Source organism: Ambystoma mexicanum, chromosome 9 (assembly GCF_040938575.1).
Source record: "Ambystoma mexicanum isolate Mex_15411 chromosome 9, UKY_AmexF1_1, whole genome shotgun sequence".
NCBI classification, from domain to species: Eukaryota; Metazoa; Chordata; class Amphibia; order Caudata; family Ambystomatidae; genus Ambystoma; species Ambystoma mexicanum.
This window is the reverse complement of record NC_090931.1, coordinates 710154075-710174137: the sequence shown is the minus strand read 5'-3', so window position 1 is coordinate 710174137 and position 20063 is coordinate 710154075. Positions and strand designations below refer to the sequence as shown.

The 20063-nt window shown below is 43.4% G+C and overlaps 1 protein-coding gene across 1 annotated transcript in view; it reads right to left on the bottom strand.

Moving 5' to 3' along the window:
- Nucleotides 1-20063, bottom strand: part of LOC138487396 (carboxypeptidase O-like) — a 309025-nt gene that overhangs the window by 169905 nt on the left and 119057 nt on the right. Inside the window, exon 4 of the mRNA XM_069613965.1 lies at nt 6738-6813. Within this exon, the coding sequence (XP_069470066.1) occupies nt 6738-6813 (76 nt within the window). The remainder of the gene's footprint in view (nt 1-6737; nt 6814-20063) is intronic.

Genomic DNA, 20063 nt, shown 5'->3' with positions numbered 1-20063 from the left:
CCAAGCTGTCTGGCGTGTGGGGCGGATACAGAGGAACTGAAGCACCCCATTTGTTTTGCCCAGCATATAGACACATTGGAAGGTCCACAATTCTACCGGTGCTTAGGTCATCGAACATTCGTGCCCACAGGCCGGCTTTGTTACATCTTCTGGCAGCAGACTTGGTCTTGACGGCCTGTGCTTTTCTGTCTTTTTTAAAAGAGCAATGCACCAGAAAAAGTGGATCGTGGCTCAATTGAGATGATTCCCCATTTTATTCGCTATTGGGTTTGCCTTGTTTTAACATTTCTTTTTAACACTCTATCACTTTTAATGTGCTTATTTCGGAGTGAATTTGATGCCCGGACTTGTATCTTATTAACAGTGTTGACAGGGCTCAAGTCGAGGGTACACGCGGGGGGACAGAGTCCCACCACTTTATTCACAGGGTGGACTCAGTCCCCCCCAGCTAAAAGAGAAACATTGAATGTCCTCTTTGAATTTATGAATTAAAGCAGACATTGAGGATCAAACCGCAGTCATCAGGTTTGTAGGCCAGACACTTCACCACTGCACTATATAACCTAATCAAAAATAACAAACCAGTAAAGGTGAAATATCCCATTTCGGTACTGCAAGTACCAGGGAAAACATTTGTATTGGTTCTTGGAGTTTAAAACATGCACACATTTTAATGTTTTCAAAAACGCTATTAGAAGAAAATATCCTGTCTTGGTTTTGTGTGTGTGTTGATTTTATGAAAGGCAAATGGGTTCCATGTGTTAATATCTCCACAAAAATATTGGGATACAAAAATATTGCCATATTTTTACGCCAATATTGACCCATGGACCCAAACCTTTGAAATTCAAGGAAAAACTTTAGTTTCAGAGACATTAAGCTGAGAACTTAACACAACAAAACCGCAGAAACTCAGCTAAAGCCACCTTAACGTTGCGCCCCAGTTGTGCAGCCTATGAACACAATGATGACATCACAGATCACATCACTGATGACATCACTAATTACATTACAACAGTAATTGGCATTACGCATGGCCTTCAGCCATGGTTAGTGTGCATGGTCAAATATATTTGACATATATACAGTGGTCATAACCTTCACCCATTTGCACTGAATATTTTAAACCACTAATAGGCTACCAACCATAGATTTTGGCCTTCACCAGTGGATACAGCTTACTTGAATGTCCCATATTTTTATAGTTTTAAAATGGTTGATATGTGGTGATTATATGCACATTTGCACAAGTGAACCTTGCACTTTATATAGAGGGAAAAAATGATTTGTACATTAAATTGAATGCATGGTGTTTCTATGTATGTTTTAGATATTGGAAGTATTTCCAAGAAGTATTTTTTTAATGCTGTTTATAAATTGGTTTTATACATGTCTAATTAAAAAAAGAATATTACATTTTTTTTATAAAAAAAATATCCGATTATATTGATCCTTTGCCCTTTTCACTTTGGTCAGAGCCCGTTGGAATGAAACTAACCTAACCATTTATGTTCCATGAGGCACCACTTTCTGTGGTTTATACACTGTATATTATATGCACTGGTCAGGCACTAGCCAAGGACTTTAGCACAATACTGGCCAGTGGCCACAATCCTTGGCTGTGCCCACTATATATTCTAACACATAAATGGGCCACTAGCTATGGCATTTGACCTTGAGCAGTTTGTACATATTTTCGCCATGTCCACTGTATATTTTAAAATAATAAAATGGTCGCTAGCCCCAATTTCTTTTTGATTCCACCTATATGCCAATGAGCACACTATACTATATCATTTTATTATTAAGTCTGTCATGGAAAGGGTAAACTGGGCCAAAATCCCCTGGTTAGCTTATATTGCTGCTTTTCTATCCAGTTGCAACATGGTATTTCTTTCTCCTCCATCCAGTATGCTGACCCTGGGTGAACTTCGATCCTTTAAGCGCAACGTGTATCTTGCTATGAAAGGTAAAAGGGACTTGGGGGAATTGACCCTTAATCAGGACAGAAACCATGCTGTTATTAGTAGGATGAATAAGATTCAGCCCTATCTTCTCCTGACACAAAAAAGGAGAATGCTGGCTGATTACATGGGCCAGATTCGACTGCCTACAGCTAAGGGTTAATACTGTAAACTGGGAAGGGTACCCCGAATCACCAAGCTGTCTGGCGTGTGGGGCGGATACAGAGGAACTGAAGTACCCCATTTTGTTTTGCCCAGCATATAGAGACATTGCAAGGTCCACAATTATACCTGTGCTTAGGTCATCGAACATTTGTGCCCACAGGCCGGCTTTGTTACATCTTCTGGCAGCAGACTTGGTTTTGACGGCCTGTGCTTTTCTGTCTTTTTTTTTAAAAGAGCAATGCACAGAAAAAGTGGATCGTGGCACAATTAAGATGATTCCCTTTTTTATTCGCTATTGGATTTGCCCTGTTTTTACATTTCTTTTTAACACTCTATCACTTTTAATTTACTGATTTCGGAGTGAGTTTGAAGCCCAGACCTGTATCTTTATAACGGTGTTGAACTCTGTTTTATGTATCTTAATTGTGTTTAATGGATGAATTTATCTGAATAAATAAATTGACTGAATAAAAAAATGCAATAAGCGATGTCCTTTGGCTGTGCCCATTGTGTATTATATACATTAACTTGCCACTAGCCATGGTTATCAACACAATACTATTAGTGTTGTCACCTGTGATGGCATCAGCAATGTGATGTTTAATGTCGTCAGTGTTCTCATACAACATGTAATTATTGATGTCATCAGTGATGTGATGTGTGATGTCATCATTGTAGTCATAGGCTGTGATTTGGCTCTGCCGACTGTATATTCTAACATATTAATGGGCACTAGCTATGGCCTTCAGCCATGGTCACTGACTACTGCTTTCAACGTTGCCCACTGTATATTTTAAAACACTGATGGACTACTAAGCATTGCTTTTAACCATGCCCAATGGTATTTTTTTAACACTAACCGACCACTAACTATGGCCTTTGGTGCTGACCTTTCACCCCAGCCTTTGTCATGGCCAAGTCCATGGCCTAAATTTTTATCAAGGTAATCAAGCTTTTCATGAGCTAACTTATAAATGATGTTAAGTCTAATTCCTTTATTGATGTAATCAGTTGTATTCAATGTTATTAGTGTTGTCACCCGTGATGGCATCAGCAATGTGATGTTTAATGTCATCAGTGTTCTCATACAACATGTAATTATTGATGTCATCAGTGATGTGATGTGTGATGTCATCATTGTAGTCATAGGCTGTGCAACAAGGGCCGCAAAGTTAAGGTGGCTTTAGCTGAATTTCAGGGGTTTTGTTGTGTTAAGTTCTCACCTTAACATCCTTGCAACTAAAGATTTTTCCATGAATTTCAAAGGTTTTGTTACAATGTATTGCTCACCTTAACGTCCCTGCTACTAAAGTTATTTCCTTGAACTTCAAGGGTTTTGTCATTTCATAGATTTGTAGAATGCTTCCAGACCACTAGTATGGTCTTCGGCCATGGTCAGTGGGCACAGCCTTTGGCACTGCGCTACCAGACCACTAGACATAGCTTTCGTATTGTAGGCTTTGAGAACTCACAATTTTTTTAGGAAATGCGCAGTGAGATTTTATTATTTGCAATGGACGACATACTTTGGTTAAGCAGCGTGCTCCAAGCGTTACACCCCTTTTCGAACCTTCTTTTTGCCACGTGCTGATTTGGCACAGCCATTCCGCTGCAGCGCCCATTTCAGCGCACCCTTTTCAGTGCGGAAGCCATTCCGGCACCATTATTCTGACGCAAGGGATGTTTGGAATTGGCTGATATTGCAGCCACGTCTAAACACCCTCATGCCAAATAAGATCACAGGACTGCACTGCAACAAACTTAACCACCTCCCGGTTGCATTACTTTTCTTTTAATTAAATTAGTTAAATAAAAAAAACATTTAGATTTGAATCCTGGTCTGTCAGAGCTCAAGGCACAGCATTTAACCAATAGGCCACAATGGCTTGTTTTGCCATAGGGCACACATTTCCACTTAGCCTATAATTTAATGTTCAATTATAAAAGGCTAGCGATGAAATTTGTGAGAATCCAAACAATAACATCATTGTAGCACTGCATGAAGGCCAGGGTTCTATGATGGAAATGTACAGCATTAATATGATTTTAAAAAAAAAATCTCTCTTTTATAATGTTGCTCAGAGACGGTGTAGTCCTCTTTTTAATATATGTGCAGTGTAAGGGGGAATGTGTGGTGTGAGGGTGTGCATGTCATCTCAGAGGGTGTGCATGCAATATGTGTGTGTTTGATGTGAGCGTGTGTGTGAGTACATGGTGTGAAGGTGTGTGTGAGGGATTGTGCGTACAGTGTGCATTTGGCAAGTGTTATTCTGTGCACATGTGTTTTCACACCTGTGTGTAAGTGAGTATTGCGACACATCGAATGTGTGTTTTCAGTGTCAGTGTGTGTGTGTTTATGTGTGTGGGTGTGTGTGCGCATGTCTCGATGTAATTTGAAAGCTGCCCATCCAGTTATTGTTTTTCTTTTTCATTTTGTGACTAGTAGTTTGGTTTTGTCCATCAAGTGTCCTGCAATACAAGTCCCAAAATGCAAAGTAAAAAGGAAATCGTAATGATCATCTTCCAAATAACAAAAGACATGTGGCACATAACAATATATCCAAGACATGTAAATTGGCTATATTCATGATTTCTGCTGGCAGGAGGGGATCTGTAAGTTGTTGAAGGAGGAGGTACTTAGTATAGAATCAGAGGAGGAGGAAAAAAGTAAAACATATTTTTTTCAGCTGGGGAAAGTGAGAATAAGGAGCAGGAGAGGAGTGGTGTCAACCTGCCCCAGCAGTTTTCACAGTCTAAAAGTAGCGCAATATATTAAGGGAATAATGGGACTGTCTGGCAAGCCCCTCCATTGATCTGCAAAGATGGTCTTCGCACTGGCTCATGTGCAATGGAAGACACACAGTTATTGTTAACCCGTTGGTAGTGCAGCTCAAAAGACCTTCTTACATTTATGCAGTGATTGGGTTAACGTTTCCTTGACGGAGGCCACATGGATCAAAGGCATGCCTGTTAAGATTACATAGTCCAGAATACAGAGTGCTTACCAAAATATACAGTTTTGATTTTTTTTTAATAAGTCTTGATCCCTGATCTGTAAGAGTTCAAGGACCAGCATTCAACCACGACTCCACGATGGCTTGGTGCTTCGTGGTGCACACATTTCAAAGCGAGGAAGGAACAAGCCCCCTTAGGCCATGTTTCTCTAAGTGCTCTTGTAATTTAGGTAACATGGCCTCAGGAGCCTCACCCCTTCCTTGCTTTGAAGCTTAGCAGGGTTCATCTCAGTTACTGCTGTGATAAGAAAACCACTGTTGCTGTAAAGATATCTATTTTTTTAAATTATTGTCTTGGAGACTACAAATACCAGAATACAATTCAGCAAATGGCAAAAAATGGTCTCTGAGTGCAACATTTTGAAGGACTGACAGTAGCACGGTTTAAACAAATAAAATAATTTGGATGCACAGTTGGTCGCCCAAGCATGCAGTAACTGGGACTGACCCTGCTTAGCTTCAAAGCAAGGAAAGGACTGGTCTGGTTTTCTAAGTGGTCTTGCAAATCGGTTTTATCGGCAAACATGGGCTGTGGAGACTGGCCCCCTTCTTCACTTTAAAGCTAAGCAGGGTCTGTTCTGGTTACTGGATGGCAATTGTGTCACTGGCTAGGGCCAGTGATTTTTCCCTCTGCTATCTGTGGCAAAATGGCTGAAAACAAAAAATGCTTTCCTGCCACCCCGTGCCCTCACCAAGTGCCCCCCTCATCTTTGCCAGCTCCCCCCACTCCTCAGATGGCTTTCTCACCTCACACGCCCTTCCCCTCCCCCCCACAACACACACTGTTTCCGTGAAGCAGTTTGCTTTGAGATGTTGACTATTCGAGTCAATAGCTGAGGCTACAGAAAGCTTTGTGTTGCAAACACAGTCCCTAGACCCCCTCCAACTCCAAAATTTCACTTGGTGCCCTCTAGCGACCCCCACCTCTAACCTGATGGCATTTGTGTGTTTTTTGACCCGCAAATAGCTTTTTTCCTGCATTTCATTTTCCCATATCTTGAGCTATAGCAGCGGATATCTCTTGGGTCGAGAGAAAAACAATATGGCGGTTGTTTACTTTCTAAAAAACCCTGGTTTTGGGTTGATCCCTGATGTAGCTCTATTTTTGGGAAGGGGCACCCCTTCTCCGTCAAATATTTAAAAAACTACTGCATGGTATAACCCCAAACCAGGCATGGATCGCGATTCAACGCTTCGTGCCCAAGTTGTTTCGGCCTGGTCCAAATCCGTCCAGCGGTTTGGGCTGTGCGCTTTGGCAAAAAATGACCATGTTTGTCTATGGGAAAATGAAAGGGAAGAAGGCCGCACTTTTGGCAAAAACATTTTTGGACGCTTAATCACTTTTTTATTTTTTAACAAATCTTTACCAAACTTTGCTGTCCAGGAGGGTCCGCAGATTTTTAATCACTTTCTGAAATTTGTCCAAAACCATTACTCAAATCAAAAGTTATTAACAATAGAATTTTGTGGGGTTCCTTTGGGAGTCCGACTCACCTTAACTGTGGGGCGGCTATTGCCACCCTATACTTTATATATATATAAATATTCCAATATATATCTATAACAAACATTCAATTATGCCAATGTTACTTACCAGCCAGATGTTGCACAAGGTCTGGAGATGTTCAACATGTTCAGATGTTTTAGGGATCACTTTAAATACTTGGTCCCTGCAAAAAAAAGTGAGATTATACAATAGATGCTACCTCTTTCATGTGGTGATACCAAAAACGGCATGGATAAATGCTATAGTGTGCAATATTGGAACACCATCTCAACTCCAATTTTTCAAATATAAAATCATATTTATAAAATGATCAGAAAGTACAAGAAACACATACAAACTAGATTAAAATGGCGACAATGGGGTCTGCAGTGGCACCAACTCTAGCAAATTTGTATGTAAAAAACCATTGAAGTACATGTCATCATCACCGATTTTAATCCATACAGGAAATATATCAAACTATGGAAAAGGTTTGTCGATGACATTTTAATGATCTGGACAGGTGATATGTTGAACTTTGACTCCTTTGTACTTTGGCAGAATGCACAAAATCATTTTTTGAAATCTACCAAAACTTTAAGTTATGATGCAATCAGTTTTCTGGACTTGACAATCTTTGTGAACAGAGAATAATCAGTACTTCAAGTCAAGCCATTCCATAAAGACACTGCCAAAAATTCTATGCTACTCTATTCGAGTTTTCATCCCAAACACACGAGACAAAATGTGCCCTTTGGTCAATTTCTATGTATGAAGTGAAATAGTAGTACTAAAAGAGAATTTGTGCAAGAAGCCGACAATCTGAAATACAATCTGATAGAGAGGGGTTACCCTAAGAAAGTAGAAAAGACAGCATACAAAAGAGCATCCAACAACAACAGAGACACAATATTGGAGTACAGAGAGAAGAAAGAAAATGATGATAAGATTGTGTTTGTTAGCACATATAGCCCACCATCTAATGAAATAATGAGGATTGTAAGACACAATTGGTACGTGTTAGAAAAGGGTGAATGCCCTCCATCGGCCCTAAGTGTGCCTTTCGGAAGGAATTAACTACTAGAAATGATGTGTTTTTAAAATCCAGTGTACAATCTACACCAACAGAGAGCTGGGGCCGTCCCAGAACCACGGGCCATAGCCCGTGCGGCCATTGTAATTGCTGTGCACAAATTAGTAGAACCAAAGACATATATCTGGGCTTAAACAAAAGATGGGAACAAAGAGTCATAACTAACTGTAACTCTATGATGGTAGTGTACTCTATTTGGTGCCCCGGCAATAGACTTCCTTTCTGGTCAACAGTACCATGTAGGTACTTACTGTGCACCACCGACTTGTTGTCATCTGACACCCAATCCCCAATCGGGATTGTGGACACACTGTATGCATTCCCCGTACTTTGGATTTTGGTGGGCAATACTTTTTGTTTTCCAGATTGACTCACTTTATTTTGTCCTCTATTTATCTTGCAGCAGGGTGGCGAAGTGTTGAATTTCGTAATTTAAGGAGCTTAAATCTCAGAAACGCCACTCCAATGAGCGCTACTCCTTGCATCTTCGAACAGGTTACGCTTTAGACTAGTGATCAGCATTACGTTTCAGACACATGTGCAGTACCTTTAACCAACTGTATGTAGCGTGTCGGGTTACTGTAGCAACGGTTTCCCATTCCACGATCTGCATACCGCGACACCAGCTTCACTGAAACGGTGTCTGACCCGATGGAGTCATCAAGGTACTTTCGATGACCGAGTCACCAACTTATTGTTTTAGGCGTGTGACGGCGATCCACAGTCCGTTTAGCCTTGACACTTTTTTTAACACCATACCTAACCTGCTCTCAGGTCGCGTAAGAGCTAAGTCTCAGTACGCCATGGTGACGAGCAGGTTTAATGTATGTACGGCAGCATTGCTCAACACACTGTGAGTAACCGCCAAATAGTCTGTAGAACTTCATTAGTTGCCCCCTATGCTCCTTCCTCACTATACATATAGGCTAATTGTTATAATACATTTTCAACAATATATTTTTAAACGCGTGTCCGTCCAGCATGAGGACACTATGGCGCTGGGTATCGCGACCATCTAGAGAGATCCCAGGACCCTACGCACATTATTTCCCATGCATATGTCGGTCTAACTGAACACATTTGTTTTAATAGCCACTTAATGCGCTTTTTTCCACCTCCACCTACGCCTCAACGTTGAACATCTTGCTGTTTACATTGCAGGACTTTATAAACAGCCCTGTTTACCGGTTCCCTTAACCGTATGATTACAACACGAGAAGACGACTACTCCGCTAAACTTCCAGCTACCTGTCAAGTAAGTCTCTACTAGATTACTTGATGCTCTTATCCCATATTCTCCAACTAGAGAGTCTATGGAGAATATTGAGCGACACACAGTCTGTCTACATGATGGGATTATAGGACTATGTGTCCTGTTTTTTGTATGTCAACAGGGATCCCCGGGACTGCCACACTGAGAATCAATGCAGCCCCTTAGGACTGTTTACCGACATTAAGAGATGGTAAGCTCCTGAGTACATCTAACAATTATAATGATGCTTGATGTTCCCCAATGACCACCCACACAAATTAGGATGTGGTCTGTTTTTGCAATTCGGTTTGGCCTGGATTTATCCCTTGTACTAAAGACAAGAGATTGTGGACATTTACCTCTCTGAACTGTCTGCTGGGAAACAATTTTCAAGATCTCACACTGCTACGACAGCTACGACTTGTCAAGTTCTTTTCAGATACCACTCTTCTACGCCCCGGCCCACATACTCCCCTGAAGAAGTTCCTAATACCAACTCCAAGCACTATAGGAATTAAACATGTAGGACGATTACAGATACTAATGTCAAGTATCTAGATGAGTATTAGAACCTTTTGAAAGGTGCACTTTAGGTACTTGTCGACTAAGGCATCAAGATTAGAGTGACTACACAACGAAGGTCTCTCATTCTGTATATTGTGTGGTTTTGTTTACCCAAGAATCAAGGTTTAAATAACCTGAAGTTGTTTATATGTATATATGTACACTTGATATTATTCTACTATCTAAGAGAGAGCTACAGATCTATTGCGTATTTTGCACATTGTCAGTTTTCTGGTGATTAGCACTAAGCACTTTCTAGAGCACTGGTCAATTTGCTAGTTTTTATGTGTTTGTTTTTAATACTATTTTTTATTAAAAATTACCTATTTTAAAAGAATAATTACTGAAGTCAGGTTGTATTTTCCTTGAACTTCCACTTGTCATTGCTTGAACTGTTTTGTAATATGATAGCCCTAGAACTATCCAGTGAATTGTGTGTCCAAAACCTACAACAGTTGCGGGAGCCTTTTGTTCTTGTTTAAGATGTTTCAGGTTTGCTCCCTTGAAACCTCCAGATATACCTGATTTCCCTCCAGATGTTTTTTGTGATACAAAAAACGGCTTGGATGAATGCTGTAGTGTGCAATATTGGAACACCATCTCAACTCCAATTTTTCAAATATAAAATCATAAAATCATATTCATTAAATGGTCAGAAAGTAGAAGAAACACATACAAACAAGATTAAAATGGCGACAAATATTGTTTTAAGGAATGCTATATGTATAATTCCCCTCTAATTACTCAAATCATACAATCATTCCAAGTACCAAAACAAATAATCCAACTATAAAGTGAAAAATAACCCCACCCAAAAAGAATTAGTAAGTGAACACCACGAGCATCATAGTAATCATTCACTGATACATCCATATACATAATTAACAACAAGGTTTGAGAACCAATTGTGTTCTTAACTAATGCAAATTAAAAAAAAAACATTACTTAGTGGTAGATCCAAAGACTCGCTAATAATGCCTATAAAATAAGCTAAATTGTATCAGCATACTTCATTGTATGCATGCAAGCCTTTTTTGTGTGGTACACACTTTGTTCTCCTGGTCATTAGTTCCACATTGGAGGGAAATATGTGGAGAACGCACATATTTTTCCGGTGATTTTTGGTGTGTGTATATCTATTCTATCAACCATGAAGAATAGCCACGCCAGAATAGATGGAGAAGATAGGTGAGGAAACTGGAGCAAAAAGAAGCACATTTACCACTGTTCTTCATTTTGTTAAAGGGTCAAATGTGAGCTTCGGGTTGAGATTCAGATTCAAAGGTATTGTTGCTGTGCTTGGGGAGGCCGGGCAGATGTGGAGCAGGATAACCCTGCAAAGGCTCATGTGAAAATCCAGCTTTTCGCAAGCACCAACGCCAGTGGCACATTTGCCATTACATTAGTTCCAGTGCAGACGCCTATACACAATGTATTTGCACAGGTGCTAATGCAACAGTGCGTGCACAAATGGAATTTGCACTTGAGCAATTGTGTCTTAAACCTGCCCACAGCCTCTAGGCCCCATGTAAAATACATTTTTCAGCAGTACAGTTAAGTTTGTACAATTGGAAAAAAGGGTGCCTGCAACAACATGCATAAATGTAATCTGTGTTGCATCTGCCAATCTGTGTTCGGGGTGTGCCTCTGTTGTGTCTTAAAGGTTTTTCAATAATAAACAGAGTGTTGCACTGATAAGGTGAATATTTATGTTTAATTCTTTTTATTTAAGCATTTAGCGTAAATTAATACAAACCTTTTTGTTTTATCAGTCTTATTAGTCTTTCTCACTAAGCCAAACGCTCGAGAATAATGCAACACCCAATACCATCCTTTCTCAGTGAGCCGAAATTGGTCAGAATTGCTTTTTCCCTATCTTCTGTAATGTAAGGTAATGTAAAAGGCATTTAGACTGCACCCATTAACACTGCAATAGCTTTTCCGAGTGGCTTTGCATGGACTTTGCACTAGAAGGGCATTCATTGTCTTAACACTTACCCATCGTACTGCAATTTTTGACCAAAAACACTGGAGACCAGGATTCCCAGAAGACAGATGTTCCATGCCGGATGTTTCATGATTTAGATGAGGCGGGCGAGGGGAAAGAAACTGAGTGTAGCCCAGCCTGCAGCTGTGTGAAGTCACTGTTAAGATCGTTGGAAGAGTTTATAAAAGGTTGTAAAGATGAGATTGCAATAGATGTGCTTGCCCATAATTATTAACTAACTTAGTTATTAAGTTACTAAGAACACTTATATCGCACATACCATGAACCTTATCATTTTACGTCATGGAGGTTTTTTGTGTGCGTTGTAGGCAGCCTGCCATGGGGTGAGTGAGGGTGCAGCTCGAGAAGTCCATGTTGAAGAGCGGATTTGGGGGCACAAAGAGGGGCATGGGCAAAGGGGCACGTGGGTGATAGGGATCAGGGGCAGGGGTAATGGGTAGAAGTATCAGTGTAGTACAAAATGAAGCACAGCCATTTTGGAGCACAGGCCGCAGGTAAGCACACCATTTGTCTCTTCACAGCCACAGGCCATGTCTCTTGGGCAGACATGAATTTCTCGAGCGCTGTGTTACAGCGGTGTGCTAGAGAAATGTTGCAAGTTGACCGTTCCCAGGAGACCATAGTCGCTGGGAAATGGGACCAACAGATATTTTTGAGGTCTGTGAGCTAGGCACTTGTGCGTTCGCTAACAAATGTAGGGATTCAACAAATAAATGCAGGTAAATAAAAGTAAATTCTCGGTGGGGTAAGCAATTTCAAATTGCCACTCTGTAGATGGGCCTGGAAGAGGGCTGTTGGGTGAGGGGGTGAGCCAGAAGGGGACCGATCATTGGGAGAGTTTCGGTGTCCCTAGAATGCAAAAGTATTTTGTGTCCTTGCTGATGTCCACGGGGCACCTCATTGGTTGGATGCCATGTGAATGTCTCCCCTTTGCGAAGCTCAGGGTATCTTGTGCATCTCTTGAGACCTGACCAATGGCAGGATGATAAGGTTCCAGTGGTCAGCAGAATCACGTAGTGCTAATAAACGTTATTACGGGGTGGGGTGGGAAACTTTGTGACATCACGAGGGGTGGTGTTGGACATGTGCCATAACCTTCCGGAGCAAGAGTAAGGAGAGATAAGTTCAGAAAGAGGAAACAGATGCGCTAAATGCTAAGGAGGCAGGATGGAGTACTGAGGCAGCCCACAATTGGAGATAGAAGGAAGGCAAAGAATAGGCACATAATTAGCACAAACAAAAATTGTAGTAGTTGTTAGGTCCTACTACAAAGCTTATTGGTGGGACTGTGTCAGTCCCCTAAAGCTAATCATACAGTAGCTACTCATGATTGGATCAGGCCATCCTGATCACTGCTGTCCAACAGACGGCAGGGACCCTAGGAGAAGAGGAGTGATCCCTACCCTAGGAAGATACCTTGTTTGGGTTGCAGCATCAGGGCCGGTGGGTCTGAGGAGGTGTGACACATCATTTTCCTTATAAAAAGGGGATTTAAACCATTAATGAATGGAATATTGTGATAATGGCATGGCACCGTGGGGTAGATCATGTTTAAACATGTGATCTGTGCATCCTATTAATGTAAAGTGTCACTGGGATTTGTGTTTCTTCTTACTGTTGCCAGTAATGCTGTTCCTACTTTTACTCTTGCCCTTGTGTGGTCACCTAGATTCAATGCCTGCAACTTCATTGCTGATTCCTTGTACTTTGTGTATCTCTTCAGGCTGTGTGCACCTTTAACCATGAGTACAAGGGGCCCAGTTGTATTGCATAACAATATGATTAAGCAATTGGGAATACACTGAACCCCCTGTGTTCTCCAGAAATACGTGCCTGGAAAATGTGTAGAAATGTTCCTTGAAAAGAAAACAATTAGGTGTATGGATGGAAGAAAATAAACCTAAGAATTGTGATATTGGCATGGCACATTGGGGTACCTTTTGGTTTAAGTGTGTAATCTGTGTGCCATTTACTGTACAACGTCACTGGGATTTAGTTCACTTATTACTGTTGGCATTATTGTTGTTGCTCTCTTTTCTCTTGCCTTTGTACAATAAAATGTATACCTGGAAGAAATTAAATCTTATCTGAATGAACAGATATATACTATACTGCAAGAAAATATGCATGGAATTTATAGGGAATCAGGATGGCTCAATTTCCATATATTTTAAAAATGCCTACTTTGACCAAATCAGTTGTCTGTTTAGTGTCACAGATGGCACAGAAAACTTGCAGATGGTTCAAGGGTTCTATACATGTTATGGGGCCTAGAGCTGTCTCTCTCTCTCTCTCTCTCTCTCTCTCTCTCTCTCTCTCTCACTCTCTCTCTCTCTCTATCTCTCTCTCTCTAACAAGAAGTGCAGGGGGGAGTGAATGGGGGAAGTGCAGGTCGGGAGGACGGGGTAATGCTAGGGTGGGATGGAAGTGCAGGGCAGAGTAGAGGAATACAAGTACAGGGGGAGAAGGAGGGAAGAAGAGGCCCCCTGGGGCTAGGCACATGCTAAGGTGAGTCCAAGTGGGCAAGTGCCAGGGGATGCATGGAGTGCAGGGAGTGAGGACCACATGCTATGTGCGAGGACAGGGGTGAACCAGGCCCAGTAGGGATGCAGTCCCCACCAGGCGAGTCAGGGGAAGGGGTCCCAGAAGGCTAAGTGCAGGTTATGGGGGGCTGCTGGGGTAGATTGGGCGAGGTGGGTCTGGTGCCCTGTAGGACTCAGATGGGATCAGGCAGCCAGCCAAAGTGGCAGAGGGGGGCATTAGTAGGGGAGGGGAGAGTGAAGGAAGAAGAGAAAAGGAGGGTCTTGAGAAGCTTTCGGAATTTAAGGAGATCTGGTTAAAGCCTGAGAGGGGCAGGGAGGCCATTCCAGAGGGAGGCTCCTGCCGAGGAGAGAGATCTACCACCCACTCTCGGCTTGGAAAAGTGTCTAAATTGCAGAGAGTTGGAACTAGAAGACCGAAGGGCTCTAGCAGGGAGGTATTTAGGGAGAGAGAGTTGGATGTGGCGTGGTCGCAGGCCCCAGATAGCCTTGTGGATGATGCAGAGGGTTGTGAATTTGATCCTCACATCCACCAGGAGCCAGTGGAGAGATTTTAGGTCTGGAGGGATGCAGTCCCTGGGCTGAGGCCAAGGCTAAGTCTTGCAGTCCTATTCTGGATTAGTTGCAGGGGGCAAAGGGAGGATAAAGGCAGATTGAGGAAGAGGCTGTTGCAGCAGTCCAGCCTAGAGAGGACCAGAGCTCTGGAGACATTACGTTTCTGGGGAAAGGTGAGGAAAGGGAGAATGCCTCTGAGGAGGTGCAGCTGAAAGTGGGCCTTCTTGGCAAAGTCTGCGATGTGAGGAGAGAAGGAGAGAGGTGTCGAAGATGACTCCAAGGTTTTTAGCTTCACAGGAGGGTGAGCCGAGGGGACCCATGGAGGGCAGCCAGAGGGTAGGAGGGAAGGAGGGAGCATGGGTCCCAATGAGAAGGATCTCAGTCTTACTGGCATTAAAGCAGAGATTGTTAGCAGCACACCATGCCTGAATAGCAATCAGACAGTCAAGAATGAGAGAGGAAGAAGAGAAGGCAGTGGAGGGAAGCTTGAAGGAGAGCTGCATGTCATCCGAATACCACTTGAAGCGAGGAGAGAAGGTGGAGATCAAGTGGGCCAGAGGGGCAAGGAAGATGTTGAAGAGCCACAGCGAGAGGATACAGCCCTCATAGATGCTGCATGAGGATAGTGTGGTGGAGGAGAGGAATGGGCACAGTTGAACCTGTGAAGGTCGGTCAGATAGGAAGGAGGTCAACCAGTCCAATGCCAGGTCTGCCATGCCAAGGATATCACTGAGCCAATTTATAAGGTGGCATGATTGATTGTATCAAAGGCAGAGGAAGGATCGAGAAGGATGAGACCAGAAGGAGAAATGGAATCGAGATTTGAGAGCAAGTCTTCACGGGTGTTCAGGAGAGCAGTTTCAGTGCCTCTGGATGCTCTGAAGCCAGACTGGTGGTTGTGGAGATAGCCAACAGATTCAGTGTGGTGGATCAGTTGGGAGATGATCAACTTCTCCAAGAGTTTGTCTGGGAAGGGGGTAATGGAGATAGAGTGGTAGTTAGCCAGGCAGGAATCGTCGGCAGAAGGCTTTTTAAGGACAGGGTGCAAAAGGAAGTGTTTGAGGGTTAGTGGGAAGGAGCCATTTGAAAAGGAGTGATTGCAGAACTCAGACAAGGCTGGCGCAAGGTAGGCAATGTTGTCCTTGATAGTTTTGGAGGAGCAGGGGAGCACCTGTTTGGAGGAGATTTTCATAGGGGGGACTTGTTTAGAGATCTCATCCGGTGATATGGGTGAGAAAGAGCAGAGTAGGAGGGAAGGGGAGAGAGGAAGGGAGGGGGGACAAGGGAGGCCTGTGAGCGGGTGAGGGAGGAGGAAGGGGAGTAGAGGAGAGGACATGATGTCCTGAGTTTTGGTTGTGAAGTGGGAAGCCAGTGCAGCACAGAGGGCCTGGGATAGAAGAGGAGAAGTGGAGACTGCAGCAGGATTGGCGAGTTGCTTGCAGATTTTGAAAAGTTCAGCTGTGTTATTTGTGGCACTAGAGATGTATGCTTGGCTATGGTCCCTCTTCTTCGAGCAGATGGAGAGTCTGTATTGCCATTGGGGCAGGTGGCAGGCCAGTCTGTCAGTGGATATGCTTGAACTCAGCCACATCCATTCTGCAACTCTGCACTTGCGTTTCAGAGAGGCTAGTTCAGAGTCGTTCCAGGTGTTGCACTTGGAGGCGGGCATCATGCGGATCCTCATTACAGGGGCAAAGATGTCCAGGGTGTTGGAGATGGAGAGATGAAGGTTAGCAAGGGCTGTATCAGTGTGAGTGTCAGTTGCTGGATTGGGGGAAGGAAAGTGGTGGCAAAAGCAGCAACTTACACTCGCTTCATATGTCGAATGATAGAGAAGGAGACTAGCAGTGCAGGCGGAGGCTGAGCAGGGGGACCCAAGAGATCCAGATGAGAGGACAGGAGAGCATGGTCAGACCAGGAGAGAGGTGTAGTGAGAGGGTTAGATATGGGGATATATGCTGAGATGAGAGCATCACAGGTGTGTCCAGATGAGTGAGTTGGACTGGAGGGAAGAATGGTGAGGAAAAGAGGATGCAGAAGAGTCCAGTGGCTGCATCAGGAGGGTCAAGGTGATTATTGAAGTCTCTGAGGAGGAGAAGCTTGGAGGTAGAGGCCAGGAGATAAGACGTGAGGTTGGACCACTCCGAAAGGAAGAGGGGGATCGGACCACAGGTCCTGTCGATGGTGGTGAGAGTCAGCGAGAGGATAGAAGAGACAATACTTCCTCCAACTCCTTATGCCCTGCATTCATTCCTTTCTCTGATGTTTCACTCCTCCTGCTCCTCGCCTCCACTGTTTGATGTAACCACTCCTCGCACTCCACTCTGCGACTAATTCCTGCTACTATCTTCCTTCCACCACCACTACACTCCCCCTGACACTACTGCACCCCTTCTCCAACATCTACTCTCCACCTCACATTACTACACTCCTCCTCCCAACTATTACACTCATCTTACCACTACTATACTCCTCCCTCCAACTACTACAGTCCTCCCCCTCCTCCTCCTCCTACTACTACACCCCACCTCCAACCACCACACTCCTCCTCCAAATACTACACTCCACATGCCAGGAGTACACTCCTCCTTCCAACTACCTGACGCCCACTACTTCACTCCAACCTCAAAGCTACACATATACCCTCCTTCCTCTCTACGAACCACTTCACATTCACGCCTTACACATCCTTTCTCTACTTACTGGATACTCAAACATGCACACTCAAATTGCAAAACCACTTTCACTTCTAAACCAATGCCTCACCTGCTCAAACAGTCTCCCCCACATGCCACCACGCTTTCCTTCCTCCTGCTGGTCTCTTTGTCAACCTTCACTTCTGACCTTACCCGGTAAGTCCACACTTTTTGCTTCCTGTTCTTCCCTTAAGTACCTCTTTGGGCTTTGGGATTGGTTCCCTTTCCCTAACCAATCCGGGCTGCTCTCCCCTCCCTGGGATGTGTATGTGCCTGAGAATGTTCATAAACGGGGCCTTAACCCTGCCCATGTTCTATGCACAGACTCACCAAGTGCTAACTGAACGTTTGTGTTCTTGGTTTGTGGTATGAAGGCAGGATGGGCATGGGACAAAAAGTTATGGTTTTGGTTCAATACCTGGTGTCTAGGGGGTCACTCTTTTTGCGTGTGAATCTTCCTGTGCCTCCAGGTGGTCCCACGCTCAATCTCTGATTGCTGAGCGGGTCTTTGGCTTTCTCCAGTGTTTTGTTCTCCTTCGCTTGCTCTGCCTTCTGCTGACAGTGCACGCGCCTGCAGCTTTCTATGGCGTCTCTCTCTCTCTCTTTCCTTGGAGAGGTTTCTCATCTCGCGGGTGGGTAGGTTCAGCTCTTTCAATTTTCATGGGCTGCTCAGCTGGTGATTTAGACCGGCGCCTCAGGTGAAACAATACGACAAACATTGGCATACATGTTGATCAAGAAGCATGGTCTGAGAAAAGGGTCTGCATGCAAGCATTCTGGCACATGCCGTGGGTTGCGGGGACTGCCACCCCAACCCCCAAATCCCATGTCCCATATCTAGGACAGGGATGGCTCTGACTTTTGTCTTAGTGAGTCTCCTGCCCAGGTTGTGAAGGGACCGTCTCTCCCACCCTTGACAGGAGTGTCTTAACTCTAGTTAAAGGTTCATGCAGCTTACTTTATGGATCATGCCTTTTCACTCTCCAGTGATAATAATGTTATTTTGTGTTGCTTTTTACCAAGCACAAACAAGTAGGGTGGCCATAGGTGCTTTGTCGTGACCACAATACATTTTACTGACAACATGGACCCAGATAGTGTTGCTGCTGCACACTCTGAAGGAGCATTCCAGGCAGTACCAGTGCAGAGTATGAAACGCAATATTCCAGGAGACAGATGTAAGGCAAGTGAACCAGCCAGCAAAACAACAATGGTGCCCGTATGTGATGATGCCTGGTTAACTTCTGGGCCAGGAGGAACTGTGACTGAGGAACCTGAGGAAGGCCTTCTCACTTTATTTCTGGGATTACCATCCTTTGCCACACATTTCCTCTAGCCGACAACAACAAGCAAACCGTAACAGCACTGAGGTTAACAATACTTATTGCAGAACCATGCCCTAAACCGAACTGCAAGCCAGTATGCCAACGGTGCAAACTCGAGGCAGCAAGGGATCTGTGACACATATACAACAGTCTTTTTTTATCTTAAGTGACTTAAACATGGGGATACCAAGTGCAACAGCAAGGCTCCTCAGAGACCCATGGACTACAAGAGCAGGAACACATTGAAGGAGGCAATCGGGGTTTGTGGTGATATTTCTTTTACAGGTTCAAATTAAAGGAGCTGCAGGGCTATCAATGATTGCTGAAACACTTCCACACAGAGCAAAGGAGATTCAGGTGTGAGGAGAGAGACTCTGAGGGAAAATGAAGTGCGAGGAATTGTTCCTCACTGTTGGCCGCTTCATATTCCTTGACTCTCATCTTCTGAAAGTTGAAAAGGCACCTTGGGCTTCATGCCACTTATGTTTTATATTCTCATTTTCTGTTGTGCCGCTGCTTTGGTTTTAAGTGGATATGGAATTTGTACCTCTGATGGCCTTTCCACATTGGATGGCACCTTGCACTTAACCGCAGTCATATTTCTAGCTTCACTTTCTGTTATGCTGGGGAGCCTTTTGATATTTGCTGGTCATAATCCCCTTGAAATTTCACGTTGCACTTCATCCCAGTTGAAGTTATTTTTCCTGTTGTGTTGGGTGATTAAAATGGGTGGTTTTAAGACAATAAAACATGTTAAGATGTTTAGCAGGAAGCATTGCACTCTTACCAAATGTGCTTTTATCATTTATTTTTGGTGTCTTTTTCAATATCAGATTGTTTTAAAACGTTGAATGTTTTAAACGATATGCTGTCTAAATGCCAAATGAGGCCGAACGTGCTAAATAAACTTTACTAGATTTAATATTCTGTTTCCAGTTTTTTGCACATATTTCTATCTGAAAATGGTTAGGACGAGTACTTTCCACTTTTTTTGTACCGAGCCAGCTATTTTATCAAAAGCCGCCTTTTTGACTATCATGTTGCAAGTAGCCTCATAAGGGCTTCTGCTACAATGATTAGTTTACTATGGAAGTGTCACCTCAAAAGACACTCATGGCCACACCACGCGCGCCTCGCTCTCGATATCTCTAGCCATGTATGGCCAATCTTCCTCACACCTTGGCTTGCATTTGAAACAAAAAGGATTGCTATCAAAGAATCAGTCCTCTCTCTCTCTGTTCAATGTACATTCCCTGCTGGATCACTGATGCACAGAAACCCAGCACCTACTGGAAAACTCACTGCTACTTAGTAGCGTTTATAGTGATTGCATCGACCACAGTGTATGGTCTTCTATTATTATTTCGTTTTTTTTAATATAGATGTGTGTGTGTTTGTAGG